Source organism: Otolemur garnettii, unplaced genomic scaffold (assembly GCF_000181295.1).
Source record: "Otolemur garnettii isolate 467f Iridium unplaced genomic scaffold, OtoGar3 scaffold00249, whole genome shotgun sequence".
Lineage (NCBI taxonomy): Eukaryota > Metazoa > Chordata > Mammalia > Primates > Galagidae > Otolemur > Otolemur garnettii.
The window spans coordinates 545,872-559,507 of record NW_003852644.1 but is presented as its reverse complement, the minus strand read 5'-3'; the positions used below and the strand labels follow the sequence as shown (position 1 = coordinate 559,507).

Here is a 13,636-nt window from a genome sequence, read left to right as displayed (position 1 = left end):
CCCAGCCACGCAGCCCTCAGCTCCGGTGCCCCAGGCGGCTGCTCCTGTGGGGCCCGTGGAGGCCCGAGCATTTATAGCCACGGCCGCTGATCTCACCCGCCTTTATAAATAGCCTCCCAGCTGCTATGCTGTGGGCAAGGTATGTGGCACGGGAGGGGGCAGCGCGGCAACAGTGGAGAGACTAGCCCCCAGGCCACACTGCCCTACCATAATGCACTCACTGCAGGGGCTGGGGGGGGGGGCTACTGCTTGGGGGCAAGGTGGTGGCGACTTGGTCTCCAGGACCAGCCCCTGTATCCCATCCACACAGGGAGGAAACAACCCATACCTCAGGTCAACCCCCTGCACTCCGGAGTTGATAGCAGGGGCCACCCTGGAAAGAATGTGCTCCACTTGGTGACCTGGTCCCCTGCCCTGTGTCCCAGGGCACTGGTATTGCTTTGGGACTATTCTCACTCAGACTTCCCAATTAGTCCCCGTGGCATCCTAGTGGAGGAGACCCCCTTCCATTCCCACTGCAGCCCCCTTTCCACCCACATTTGACTGGTCCTGCTTTCTCTGTGATGTGTCACAGCTTAGGTGAGAGCCAGTGCTCTCTCCAGATGTGTTTCACTGGGGACTACTGGCAGAGCAGGGGTCAAGGCATGAGTTGAGGGTACCTTAACCACCTCTGGAGAACAAGCCAGTCCACTGCCACTGCCCATGAGCCACCAGGATCCCTATGAGGGAGCATTAGAGGTCTCTATGCATTGGCCATGGTGGCAGCATGGTTAGGGGGACTGGTGAGGGCGCCGCCTGGATTCTGGGGCAGCAGCATAGTGTTTCAGCAGAGACTGACAAGCACCTCTGTTCTGAGGAAGATTACTCTGGCTGCTTTGAGAAGTAGACAGAGGAGCAACCATGGAGCTAGGAGGCCAACTGGGACCACTGGGGGCCCAATGAAGCAGAGGCAGCTTGGTAGTGATAGAGGTGGTCCCAAGATGGGAGACACCTGAGCCAGGAAAGAACTGGTAGGGGCAGTAGAGGCATAAAGAGAGGGAACAGCTTTCCTGTGGGGCCAGGGGATGTGGGAGGAGAGGAAAGCAAAGACTGGGGCTGCCTGATGGCCTCTGTTTTGGTGGGCAGCAGGTCACAACCATGGGGTAGAAAGGTGAGCCTTGTAGGAGAAGGCAGAGCCTGGGGATTGGGCTTTTTCTAGATAAATGTATTTCAGCTTTATTTCCAGATGTGATTCTCTAGCAAACAAATAAATACAATGTGGGGAGGGCAGAAGGAACAGGTATGGACATATTAAGTTAGAAACAAGCCCAGGGGAAGGGGGAAGGCAAGCAGGTGGTAGGGCAGGGAGCCCACTGCTGGGCACAGAATCCTGAGGCTTTGCTGGCCTATCCTCAGTCACTGAGTCAGTCCTGTGGTGGCAGGTCCTGCTGGCTGCTCTCTAAGCTGGTGGGCCCAAGCTCATAAGTCAGTCACTTTGTTCTCTACCAGGGCAGCAATGTGCTGGAGACGGCAGGCCAGCTGCACCTTCTGGCCCACAGGCTCATCCTCCAGGGCGCTAATGATCTGCCAGGGTAGAGAAGGGGGCCTGAAGCCTACTCCCTGCCCACTGGCCACCCAGCCCTGCTGCCATCTCAGTAGAAGCCTGGAGATTCAGTGGGGGCTGCCCGGGGCCTTCCTGGGGAATTCAAATGGAAGCCAAGCCCCTTTCCCGGCCTGGGCCCTTCTGACACAGTCTGGCACCTTCCCTCTCCTCTGCTTGGATCAGGCCACCCCTAGGGAGGTTCCATGGACCTCCCTCTTCACTACCTCTATTCCTGGGCCTCACCTGGTCATAATACCTGTGGATGTGGTGGTACAGGCCTTGCAGAGCCTCCAGGCAGTGGGGAGCAGAGGTGTAGCTCTGGGGACAGCACAAGGGGGGAACTGAGGCCCCAGCCTGGGCCTCAAGCCCCAATTCCCCCCTGCTCTGATATTCTTTCCCCTCCCCCAGATGTGGAAGGCTGAGCCCCTGGGCCATGCCTCACCCCAGAGAGCTCAGCCAAGGCCGAGTTCATCTCCTGGTAGCTGGCTGGGGAGCTCTGGCGAATGTCAGCATAGTATCTGGAAAAGTAGACAGGGTTAGGGGCGAGGCAGATCCAGCCCCCAGCCCTAATGGCTTTGACACCTACTTCTCCACCATCTGCTTGTAGCGAGGGATCTCCTGGGCGTAGAGCAGCTTGTTCACAGGGGAATCCTGCTCCGGGTTGGGGAGGTACTGGATGTGAGCTAGGTGGTGAAGGAGCCACCAGCCACCTCCTGGCACTCAGTATGCTGCCAACCCCCAGCCAGGGCTGCACCCATGAGCCCTCCTTCTCAAGCCCCTGCCACTTGTGTGGCAGCTCTGCCCTCACCCGGCCCACTTTATGCTCTGAGATGGTGCAGGAGTCAATGAAGGTCTGGGCAATGACAGCAAGGATGGCGTCCACGTTGTCAGACACTCGTACATCAAAGATGAGCTGTGGGTTCTTCAAGACGTTCACCCAGAATCGCAGCAGCAAACTGGGGACATGGGCAGGGGTGGGTGTGAGGCCCTGGCCTGACGCATAACCTCCTCCCCCTGACCCACGAGAGCTGGGCCCTGATCCTCCTACAAATTTATGTTGAGGGGGACCTGCTGCCCCTACCCTGGGACTGTCCTTGTTCCTCTGGGACTCACTGGACCATCTGCACAGATAGGGTTCAGCAGGAAAAGCACCTGTTAGTCTTCCAGATATGCAGGGTCTCTGCATCCCCGATGCCATGCTTCTCTGCCAACTCATCCAGGAAGTCAAACAGATACTTAACAGCAATGGGCACTGGCTGGTTCACACTGAGGATGGCCTGGAAGGTGTCATCTACAAACTTCTGCAGTGTGCCCTGATAGGCAGGGGATGAGAGCAGGATGTAGGGAACATCGGAGACCAGGGCTGCCCCTCTAGGACCCTGCCCAGTCCCCAGCTCAGTCAGACACCCCGTTGGTGACCTTCACTGGGGTCCGGCTCCTTTGGCTACACTGACCTTCATGGAGAGCAGGCGGGTGAGGTAGATTTCTGGAATGGCCTTGGCCCTTGCCTGCTCCCACTCTTGCAGGCTGCTGCGCCATACCTTTGCCTCTTCTGGCTCCTCAGTGGCCTTTACCAGGTGCCAGAGGCGTACCCCACCCTCCTCACCATCCTCCAGCGTTGGGATGTCTGAGGGCAGGGAAGACCAACCTCAGTGTGGCACCCCTGACTCCACCCCACAGGTCTGGGGTACTGCACCCCTCCCTATAGGGTAAAGCAGGGTGTGGGGAAGGAGAAGAGATGGGGAGACAGGCAGGGGAAGATGGTGGCCCAGCCTTGGTCAGCCCAACACCCTGTGATTTCTGGGTCCCAGCCCTTGGCTCTGCTGGAGCTTTGATTTGCCTGTTGCAAGGCAGACTCCTGCCTGCCAGTTCTTGCTCCTGGGCTAGGACTCACTCTCTCCTGAGGGGCAGCTGTGACCCTGGCCCCAGGGGGTGGTACTGCTGTCCTGTGGCTGAGGGATGAGTGCCACTGTTGCTCCATCTGGGACCTGGCAGGGGGTGAGGGAGTCGAGTCTGGGCCCCTTCACTGGCAGTCCCTGGAGAGCCTGCCCTGCTCCCACCCCACCCTGCCTTGTCCCCGCCCAGCACCTTGTAGTGCTGCAGGGTGTTGAGTCTCTTCCAGTGGTTCTGGGTAACTGACGTCAAGTCTGCATCCGATAGGGTTAGGTGGCCAGCCAGGCCTGAGCGCCACTCTGGAGGGACCCAGGGAAGCTGCTCAGCCCACAGCCTGTTCTCCAAGTCCCCCATTTGCAGCAAGGCAAAGCTGGGTGTCTGCAAGTGGGGGAAGGCTTGTTCTCACCAAGGTCTAGGGCATGCACTGATGGTCTCTGGGAGAAGGGGGTGCCCTTGTAGACTTGGTCCAACACTTTCTCCTTGACCTGGGTGATGGTGTCTGTGTCGAGCACTCGGGCTGGCACATGCTGCACCTCATTGCCCACTGCGGCCCCACTGGTCCCAGGGCCCACCGACACCATCAGCGTTAGGGGCTGGAACTCCACATCCTCTCGCAACAGGCGGCTGTCATTCAGGGTCCGTTTTGCCTTGCCTGTCACGGCATCCACAGGGCCCTTGTCCACCTGGTACTGGATGGCCCGGAGGAGCATATAAAGTGGCTCACCAGCCACCTCCTGCAACCGCCGAGATGTGCCACCATTAGTCATAGGGCCAGTGGGCCAGGTGGAGGACTTAGGGGGTGGGAAGGGCAGCTGGCTTCCCCTCCATCCCTCCCAGTAGATACCCTGTCACTGGGCCTCTCCTTTGATGGCTTCCTTGAGGGCCCATCAAGGCCCCTGGGAGAATTTGGGCACAGGTCAAATAGGCCGAAGGGAGCCCCAAATGTTGGGAGGGGAGGATGGTGCCACCTGGGGTCCCTCACCCTCAGGAAGGTGTAGAGACAGATGGACAGCCAGTTGGAGAGCAGCTTCTCCACCATGGTCTCCGTCCTGTAGGGAGCAGGCCCCAGGTCCCCAGTGAGGTGTCCCTGTACTTCCCTTCTAAGCCACCTCCTGAGGGCGCCTTGACCCCCTCACCCCAGGGGCAGAGCCTGCCAGGGTTGGGCAGGGGCAGGTCAGTGCCCAGGTCAAGGCCAGATCAAAGCCAACCTGCGCAGCATGAGCTTGGGGTTCTTGTGTATGTAATGGGCCGTCAGGTCACCAAGCAGAGTCCTCATAATGTCGGTTAGGTACTCAAGCTTGCCATGCAGGGCCAGGGACAGCAGTGAAGCCACGTGGCAACGATCCCTCTGGGAAAAGCTGGGCTGCTCTTCCAAGGTGTGGATGAGCTAGGCAGGGGGCTGGCTTTCATTGTGGGAAGCCCCAGCCCTGTCCCCTGTGCCCACACTTCCCAGGCCCAGCCCTGCCCCACCCTGCCCAGCCCTGCCCCACGCGCGTCGCCCTCACTGTGAGGAGGAAGAGCTTGCTGTTGAGCAGGTTAGAGAGTTGCGTGAGGCCCTGGCGTACAGTGGCCCGGCGGCCCTCTTCCCCAGGCTCCTCCTGCGATGGCTGCAGGGGGCAGCCACCGTGGCCGGGGAAAAAGGCACGCCGTGCGTACGTGCGGTAGTCCAGGAAGGGGATCCCGCTGGCCTCTAAGTCGCTGCTGAGGTCGGTCATCTCGGTCATCAGGTCTGCAGGCAGAGGGCACAGAGGTGTGGGTCCCAGCCAGGGCAGCACCCCGCCCCCATGTTCTCACCCACCTGTGAACTCCTTGCGACACTGGTCGCCCACGCCGGTCTCCAGGCTCTCCAGCTGCACCAGCACCTTCTGGTAGTCACGCAGGGCCTGCTTGCTCTTGTGCCTGCAGGGGCAGGGTTGAGCGTCAAGTCTGGAGGGCCCAGGTTGGTCCGGTTTGGCGGCGGCAGGCGGCCCTCACCTGTACACCAGGGTGAGCAGCAGCACAGCAGCGACGAGCACAGTGGCGCCCCCCGCCAGGCCCGCCTGGGCCTCAGGGGGGAAGGCGGGCAGCGTGGGCTCGGCCTCGTACAGCACTGGGCCCAAGTCCAGTCGCAGGTGGCCCATCTGCACCTGCAGGCAGGGCTTCTGAGCGCGCGCGCGCCCTCCCGCGCCCTCCCGCGCCCTCCCGCGCCCTCCCGCGCCCTCCCGCGCCCTCCCGCGCCTGCGCGCTCACCACGAACTGCGGCAGGGCGCCAGGGCCAGCAGGTGGCGGGGCGCGTGGAGGCGGCTGGCAGTACAGGTGCGTGAGCGTCAGCGTCTTCACCAGGCACTCGCCTGTGCCAATGTGTGCACGCACCTCGTCCTTGCTGCTGCCCAGCGTCAGGCCCTCGCCCTGGGACACATGAGCCTGAGCCCAACCGGCCACCACGGGCGGGGGACAGGGGTGGGACGGACCGGGCGAGGCGATCTCACCTCCACGTCCAGCACGTGGCCTGGCTTGAGGCGGTAGGGGCGGCCGGGGCCCTCACGGCTGAGGGGCACTAGGCGGGGGTTGGGCTGGTACAGGAAGCGCTGGCCCCCGCTGGCGCTGGCGAAGTCCACGTGCATGTTGTCCAGGCTGAAGAAGACGCGCAGTGGCAGGGCACCGTCGGGCACCGCGGGGCTCCGGCACAGGAGGAGGCTGGATGAATTGACGGAGCACGTGGTGGAGCACTGGGGGCAGGCGGAGCAGGGCACAGGCAGGTGAGCTGGGGCTCCCCTGGTCACCGCTGGACGGGGCGCCCCATCCCAGCCCTCACTGCGTGTGGCCTGCACCTGCAGCAAGCCACCACCAAGCTGTATACAAGCCTGGGTGTCCACGGCAGGGGCCCCGCAGCTCCTCCTCGGGTTCGGGTCCTGGGGCTGGGTCCCTGAAGTCTGCGCCTCCTCCGCAGCCTCCAACCACACAGATAGCAGGGGCCGCTGCACCACATCTAGGCCTGTGCCCCTGACACGGATCAATCGTCCGCCCCTGTGCCAGGGTGGCGGTCAGAGGGTGGTGGGCAGTGAGTAGTCCATTCTCAACTGCCTGCCTTCCCTCTGGCATGCTGTGCAGGCTGGCCCACGGGCGACCAGACTTCTCACCCCTGGAAGCTGGTGCTGGGCTCTGCTGCCAGGAGCTGGGGGTTGGTAGTATAGTGGAAAGGGCTAGTGAGCAGTGTGCGCTGAGCTTGGCCAAAGACCACGAGGACCACTGCTTCTCCTGGGGCAGCCTGAGGCATGGTGCGGCACACAATGGCCTCAGGACACACTGGCTCCTGGCTGCAGAATGTAGAGGGGTCGTCTCTCATCATGAGCTGTACTTTCAGTCCCAGCCCCCCTCTCACCCCAAGCCCAAAGGCAGACACCACTGGGGGTGGGCATAGTAGTCATCTTTTGGGACTTGATGTGGGGTCTTGGGGAGCCTTGAAGCCATTGCCTTGTATAAAAGGGGGCACTGAGGCCTACAGGGATGGCTCCCACCCAACAGCAGCCAGTCTGGGACCAGGAGAGAGCAGCCGGTCCCTGCACCTTGTGGGCAGGCAGGGCTGGATACTCACATAGGACAGTGTTGGCCACCCACATAGGCGCTGATGTTGCCTCCTGTCTGGAGATGCTGCCCATGGATGGTGAGCTGGGTGCCCCCTGCCTGGGGGCCCCGTCGAGGACTCAGGCTCAGTAGGATGGGGTCCTGGGGAACAGGGCAGGCTAGGGAAGGCATGGTAGCCTGGGCTTGGAAGTATGGGCTCACTCCTCCTCCATCTCCTGGGGCCACAAACTGACCATGCCTCTTTTTGGAAGTGCTGTGCCCAGGTTTTCCCACTCCACAGTGTCCAGCTGTCCTCCTGTCTGCCCCTGCCCCACGAGGGGGACTCTTTAATCTTCACCACCAGGCTGTCCTCCTCAGGACAGCCTCCTCCCCGCCACAGCTTGCATTGCCCCAGGCCTCTGGAACTCTAAACACTGAGATCCATTTGCCTCCTTGAAGTGTCACTGTGCCAAGCAGAACTCCTGATGCTAATCCACCCCTGCTCTTCCTGCTCTCCTTCTGCCCAGAAATGGCCCCACTCCCACCAGGGATCTGGGGCTCAGGCTAGTGCTGGAAAGAGTCCCCATTCCGCCCTTCTCTGCTCGCCAAGCAGCCCAGCCTGCGCAGCAAGTCCTGATGGCACCGTGGCCCAGAACAGTCCTGCTGCCCACCACACTTGCTGTTGCCATTGTCCTTCTCTTCCTGGACAGCTGCCAGCAGCAGTGTCCCTGTGGTTGAGCCACTGCCCCCAACCTGCCCCCCCTCACATCATATGGTTTCCCTCCTACACCTGTTGCCTGCCTGCTACTCACAGACCTAGTTTAACATCCTCAGGTGTCTGTTTCTCTTGGTGCTCCCTCCCACCACACCCTGCCTGGGGACCACCCCAGAGTGGGCCCTGACCTGGTAGGTGAAGTACTGGCTTGAGATGCCCACTGGCCGGCTCTTAATGGCCACCTGGACTGGTCCAGTAGTGCCGTTGGGGGCAGGAGATGTCACGCACACTATCCTGAGGAACCAAGTCCTGGTGTCTGTCAGGGCCCCTGGGAGCTGTGGGCAGCCTGCCAGCCACTGCCAGGAGCCAGCTCTCTCCACCCCTCCCCTGCTTGTATTCCTTTGCGCTCTGACCTAGGACCACATATTTCTTGGCTGCAGCCTGTCTTCTCTCTCAGTGGCCAGTTTTGGGGGTCTCCCCAGAAGAGCATTACCCCCCACCCGCTGGGGTCCCTCACCTGGCAGAGGTACGGTAGAGAGAGGGGTCGGGGCTACAGGGCTGGCCGGCCACGCTCACGCCATCCTGCACATCGGCAAAGGTCCGACCCAGGTTGGAGCCCAGGATGGTGAGGGCCAAGCCACCCTCAGGGGGGCCAGTCAGGGGCTCAATCTGTAGCAAGAAAGGACAGCAGATGAGACTCCCCAAACCCACAGCGCACTTTTCAGGGGCCAGGCTGGCTGCCAGGATTAGGGAGCCTGAAGCTGGGCTGGTGTGGCCCATGGGAGATAGATGGTGGAGAGATGCTGTATCACGTGGGCATGGCCAGGGAGAGAAGGGTGGAGGGCTCACCGCATCAATGCTGGGCATGGGACACAGCAGCTGTACTGTCCCTGGTGCGCACAGTGGCCCATAGCGACAGGCAGGCTGGCCTTCGTTGCACCATAGGCAACCCAGGCTCCCATTGGCTGCCTGGCAGTGGCTGCAGTCAGGGTGGCCCACAGCGCAATCATACAGGGTCACTAGGAAGAATGAGGCAGAATGCTGAGGTGCCTCCTTCTGCTGCACGCCCTGCCCCAGCCTTGTGCCGCTGGTTTACCATGAAGAGCATGGGCATTGTCCAGCCGCTGAGCCTCACCCCGAGTGACGTAGATGGGCACTGGGAGCTCTCTCTGGGACATGGGGGGGTGGAACTGTGGGCAGAGGGCAGGGAGGGTCAGCCTTGGCCCCTACTTGGGGCATCCCTGACTCCGACCTCCTCCAGGATGGTCCCCACCAGAGTGGAAGTGATTATTTCCTGCATCTTCCACCAGACTGGGAACCCAGGAACAGAGGCTGTGGGGACCATGTCTGGGGCCTAGCACGGAGCAGGCTCTCAATGAAGATGGCCTGGGGTGTCTGGGGACCACAGAAGCTGCCCACCTGCTGGGCCTGGCAGTGGATGAGGCCTGCATCTTCTGTGGTCTTCTCCAGGGTGGCAGGCAGCCTCTGCACTTCTCCAGGCAGCTCTAACCAACAGTGGTAGGAGGTAGGATGGCCCTGGGGGAGCACCCTGTCAACACCTTGGACACTCAGTACCCCCACACCCTGGCCCTGCTGCCCGCTGCTCACTTGGAAGTGTTGAAGGTTCCGCACGTGCAGGGCCAATTGGCTCTCCCAGCCCACAGGCACCAGGTGGGGACCTGCCAGGCCCTTAACCTGGGGGCAAGCCTCTGGGCCACGCACTGGGACATCCACCTGGGGAAATGAGACCCCTTACTTTTCAGAGCCAGAGGGGCCTGCCCCCAGGCAGGTAGGTAGGGTGCAGGAGAGACAGGCCTGCCTCTGCCCTACAGTGCCCACAGGGGCATCTGTGGGAGCTGAGCAGGGGAGGGGAGCCCCACAGGTAGGCCCATCTACCTCCTGGGCGCTATAGATGGTCCTCTCATACTCTGGGCAGTGCTCCCCATGCACACAGTGGCTGCTCTGGGGGCACCAGTGGCATTGCCAGAGGCTGCCTACACAGGCACGGCACCTGGAGGGGCAAGGGGACTGCTCAGGCTGGGTGCCATATGGGATCGCCACCCCTAGCAACAGGAGACAGACCCATGAACTTACGGGGCAGCCATCTCCAAGGCCTGGACAGCACTGCAGTCATAGAAGGAGAAGTTGGCAGTAACCACGACCATGTCCTCAAACATTAGGGCCAGGGTCACAGTGATGTGGTCTGGGAGGGGACAGTGGTTGCAGGGCAGGTCACATGGCTTCTGCCTCCTCCATCTCCCACCCCAGCCTCCTACCCCAGGGGCTCCCTCACCTGTGCCTGGAGGGTTAAGTGGCACTTGGTCTTGGGGAGGCGTGACACAAGATATGTGGGGCCCTTCCACGTGAGCCAAGCTCTCATAGTCCCCAAAGGCACAATGGAAATATTCATCCACAGCCAAGGTGGGCAGCCGGGGGACAAACAAGGTGACCTAGGACACAGGGAAAGAAAAGGGAGATGGAGCCAAAGAAGAGCAGAGTGGGGGAGTGGCAGGCCAGGGCCCCTGCTGGGGGAGGGAACAGAGACATCAGGATAAGAAGAGGACAGAAGGCAGCTGAAGAGCAGGGCCCACGCTGCCTGGAGCACCAGCAGGAAGGGGGTCTTACCTGGCCCTGCTCCTGGCGGGGGCGCTGGGCTGGCTGCAGGCTCTGAACATACAGGCAGTGGCTGTCCTCATAGCTCCAGAGCCACTGGTTTGGCTGGCCTGCCCGCCTACACTGGCCCTTCCGGATACACCTGCCGAGCAGGGGGCCCACTAGGTCACCATGTGGGTCCCAGGCTCCTCAGATGACTGGCAGTAGGGGCCTTGGGAAGATAATCTAGCTGGAGTGCAGTGAGCAGAGGATGAAGCAAATAGGGTTCCCAGCTGGGCTGTGGGCTATGGCTTTGACTGTGAGAGGGGTTATTGCAGGCGGGTGGGGGCACACAGTCTGACTTGGGGTTGCCTTGGGGGATTCCTGGGGCTACTGTGTGGTGTGTAGGTATTGAGGAGTGAACAGGCAGAGCCATGTGGGAGAGGGTGCTAGCCAGATTCACATCCTGGTGGCTTGGCTCATGTGGAAGGGACAGGATGGGAGCCCTCAGCAATGGCTCTGAGCCTTTCCTTCGGTGGGCAGGGCTGGCCTCCTGGCAGCCCAGAGCCGCTTCCAGGTGTAATCTCCTGCTGCGTGGACCTGTCAGCCTCAGCCTGGGTACGGGCCCCATGCTCACCTGCCCTGGAGGACACACCAGCCACATAGCGGGTCTTGGGCCTGGAGGCAGCTGGGGCAGTCAGGAAACTGGGGGCAGGCTGCCACAGGCACCCGGTCTACCTGGGAGGTGAGGGCAGTGAGCACAGACTCAGGTGGCACGTGCCCAGGCCCCTCCCAAGATAGCCCTCACCTGTTGGGCAGTCAGGACATAGAGGTGGCTGCCACTGCTGTCTACCAGCAGGTCTGGGCTGATGGCCAAGCCCGGAGGCCCCACTTGCTGAGAGTTATACACCTGGCCTTGGGAGCCATTGAGAAATACCTAGGGTGGGAACAAGGACGATGGCTAGAGGCTGACCACTCAGGGTCCATGTTGTCCTCCTATTGGGTGCTCTTTTTCAGCCTCCCCTTTCTGCCAGGCCATTGAGAGGTGGATATATCACTTCCCCATTCATCCCTCTTAGGGCTAGGACACTCTTCAGGGGGCTGCAATGCTGGGGCAGTAGGGGCACCCTGGAAGAGACCCATGGATTGCCAGGAGCTGTTCTGCCAGGTGGGAGAGGCAAGAATTGCCTCAGAGACACTTCTGGGACCAGGTTGCCTCTGAGCATCGGGCCCTACCCACCCTACATCCATGCCACCCCACCATCCCTGGCCACGGGCTCCTGTTGGATGGATAGGGCAGGGCTGTAAGAAATGGCTTCTAGATAATTGTCAACATGTGGCAAGGCCCTCTTACCCACCAGTGGGGCACAGGCAAAGAGGAGCAGAATCCTAGGGCTTCCCTGAGCTCGCTTGGCAGTGTAAGGCTTCAGTAGGGTACCCCTGTCAGGCACCTACCTTGTGCAGCTGGCCCTGGGCATCCCCCAGGAAGGCTATCATGTGCCCGTCGGTCTGCAGGGCTACCACTGCACTGATGGGTTGGTCAAGTTGCAGCAGAGGCTGGGCCTCCAGGGGCTGGCGGCTGGCGATGGGGCTGGGGGTGTGCTCATCGCCACAGGGGTACGACTCAGGGGAGTCCTAAATAGGCAGTGAGGGGCGGGTTCAGATCCCAGAGAAGGCAGGATGGAACTCCTCCCAGCCCAGACAGACAGGGGGACCCTGGGGCAGAGCAGTCAGGGCTAGGGGCAAGTAGAAGATTTAGAGACCAAGCTGATGACTTTCCCTAGTCTCTATGACATTCCCTAGCCAAGAGATCAGCAAGTAGTTGTCACAGGACATCAGCTCATCCCATGCCATGAGACTGAAAGGTGCCACCCATCACAGCCAAGAAGGATGAGGGCATCCAGACATGGTGCTGGAGAGAAGGCAGGAGCCAAGCTCTGACCACTCACGATGGGCAGTGTGACGCAGCGGGACGTGACACCATATTCCACAGTGGCTTCCTCTGTGCCGCTGGGGCTCCGGCCCCCTGTGGTGTAGCACAATCGCCTAGCACGCTCCATGTTTCTGTCCAGGTCAGCCAGGGGAAAGGTGCACAGGGCTGCCTGCGCCCGTCTTGGGCCAGGAGCAAACGCCCCCAGCAGGGTGCCCGGGACAAGGAAGGCAGCCTGGATTAGGCCCTGGCCCTGGCAGGTGAGGGGCACTTCCACGTAGGAGTAAAGGTTGGCATCCCCCAGGCAGACACGGGCCACATAGGAGTGGTACTCAGCCTGGGCCCGGGCCCCACGGCGGCGGAAGACAAAGTAAGCGGAGCGGGTGTCAGCAAAGGCCCCCACATAGCTGTTGTTGTAGTCAGAGAAGTCACCCACCACGAGGCGGCCCAGGCCCTCACTGGAGAAGGGCTGAGGCCCAGCCAGCTGTCGGACGGTCAGGGGTGGCACCCCAGCTGATAGCTTGCCCGCCAGGCCTCTGGCCACAAGCAGGAGGTCCTGGCTTGGGAAGGGCACTACCAGGCCCACTGTGGCTACTCCTGGGATGTTAGCAGCCACAAACTGCCCATCACCGGGGTCCTCAGCCTGGTACAGCACCTCAGCCACATTCCCAAGACGCCGTTTCTCACACACGCCCTGCCGCACCTGCCCACAGGCCACCAGTTCCTGGGTCTGGTCACTGACCAGCAGTAGCTGGTTGGCGTTGTCAGTGAGCTGGGCCTGTGGACACTCAGCTGGGTCACGGAAAGGCACACAGTCAGGACTATCGATGACGGGGCCAGTGACAGCCAGAGCCTGGAGCTGCAGCTCGGAGCTGAGCTGGAAGAGGTGGTTCACTGCACCAACATAGAGTGTGCCCTGGCTAGGTGCCAGTGCCAAGTGGTTGAACGTGGTGTTGGGTGCTGAGAAGCGCTGAGCACAACTCAAGTGCAGTGGTGGTGGGGACAACAGCAGCAGCAGCAGGAGCTGGAGGCCAAAGGGAGGTCTGGGAGCCATCACAGGGGCCTACAGAAGTGCATATGTAGGGCAGGGCAGGAAGCTAAGGCAGACAGAGTGGCAGGAAACTGGGCAGAGATGAGACCAGGGGAGGGTGGGTGAACAAAGAGGCCAGAAGACGCAGGGCTGGGGACAGTGAGAAGCAGAAAGACAGGGACAGAAAGAAGAAAGGAGAAGGATGGAAAGAGACAGAGGGGGCACAGAGACAGGAGAACAGAAAGAGGTACAAAGAGAGTGTCCAAGAGCTGGAGAAAGAGGCGCGGGGTGGGGTGCGGAGGCATGTGCATGTGTTCACACAAGGGAAGGATTCTTTTTTTTTTTTTTTTT

The 13,636-nt window shown here is 61.2% G+C and overlaps 1 protein-coding gene across 1 annotated transcript in view; it reads right to left on the bottom strand.

Annotated features, from left to right (window-relative positions):
- Positions 1-1,458: 1,458 nt before the first annotated feature.
- PLXNB3 (plexin B3) overlaps positions 1,459-13,636 on the bottom strand; it is a 13,402-nt gene continuing 1,224 nt past the window's right edge. The window contains exons 2-35 of the mRNA XM_012813190.1: positions 12,275-13,318; positions 11,781-11,960; positions 11,134-11,262; positions 10,963-11,063; positions 10,359-10,488; positions 10,027-10,183; positions 9,828-9,936; positions 9,630-9,744; positions 9,342-9,467; positions 9,153-9,269; positions 8,830-8,923; positions 8,583-8,752; positions 8,251-8,402; positions 7,922-8,027; positions 7,050-7,180; positions 6,595-6,771; positions 6,286-6,481; positions 5,944-6,183; positions 5,705-5,863; positions 5,450-5,601; positions 5,274-5,374; positions 4,981-5,204; positions 4,684-4,862; positions 4,458-4,524; positions 3,882-4,209; positions 3,671-3,774; positions 3,477-3,570; positions 3,037-3,209; positions 2,735-2,895; positions 2,391-2,538; positions 2,169-2,233; positions 2,025-2,100; positions 1,826-1,900; positions 1,459-1,563 (exon numbers count right to left, since the gene is read on the bottom strand). Of these exons, the coding sequence (XP_012668644.1) occupies positions 1,459-1,563; positions 1,826-1,900; positions 2,025-2,100; positions 2,169-2,233; positions 2,391-2,538; positions 2,735-2,895; positions 3,037-3,209; positions 3,477-3,570; positions 3,671-3,774; positions 3,882-4,209; positions 4,458-4,524; positions 4,684-4,862; positions 4,981-5,204; positions 5,274-5,374; positions 5,450-5,601; positions 5,705-5,863; positions 5,944-6,183; positions 6,286-6,481; positions 6,595-6,771; positions 7,050-7,180; positions 7,922-8,027; positions 8,251-8,402; positions 8,583-8,752; positions 8,830-8,923; positions 9,153-9,269; positions 9,342-9,467; positions 9,630-9,744; positions 9,828-9,936; positions 10,027-10,183; positions 10,359-10,488; positions 10,963-11,063; positions 11,134-11,262; positions 11,781-11,960; positions 12,275-13,318 (5,685 nt within the window). The remainder of the gene's footprint in view (positions 1,564-1,825; positions 1,901-2,024; positions 2,101-2,168; positions 2,234-2,390; positions 2,539-2,734; positions 2,896-3,036; positions 3,210-3,476; positions 3,571-3,670; positions 3,775-3,881; positions 4,210-4,457; positions 4,525-4,683; positions 4,863-4,980; positions 5,205-5,273; positions 5,375-5,449; positions 5,602-5,704; positions 5,864-5,943; positions 6,184-6,285; positions 6,482-6,594; positions 6,772-7,049; positions 7,181-7,921; positions 8,028-8,250; positions 8,403-8,582; positions 8,753-8,829; positions 8,924-9,152; positions 9,270-9,341; positions 9,468-9,629; positions 9,745-9,827; positions 9,937-10,026; positions 10,184-10,358; positions 10,489-10,962; positions 11,064-11,133; positions 11,263-11,780; positions 11,961-12,274; positions 13,319-13,636) is intronic.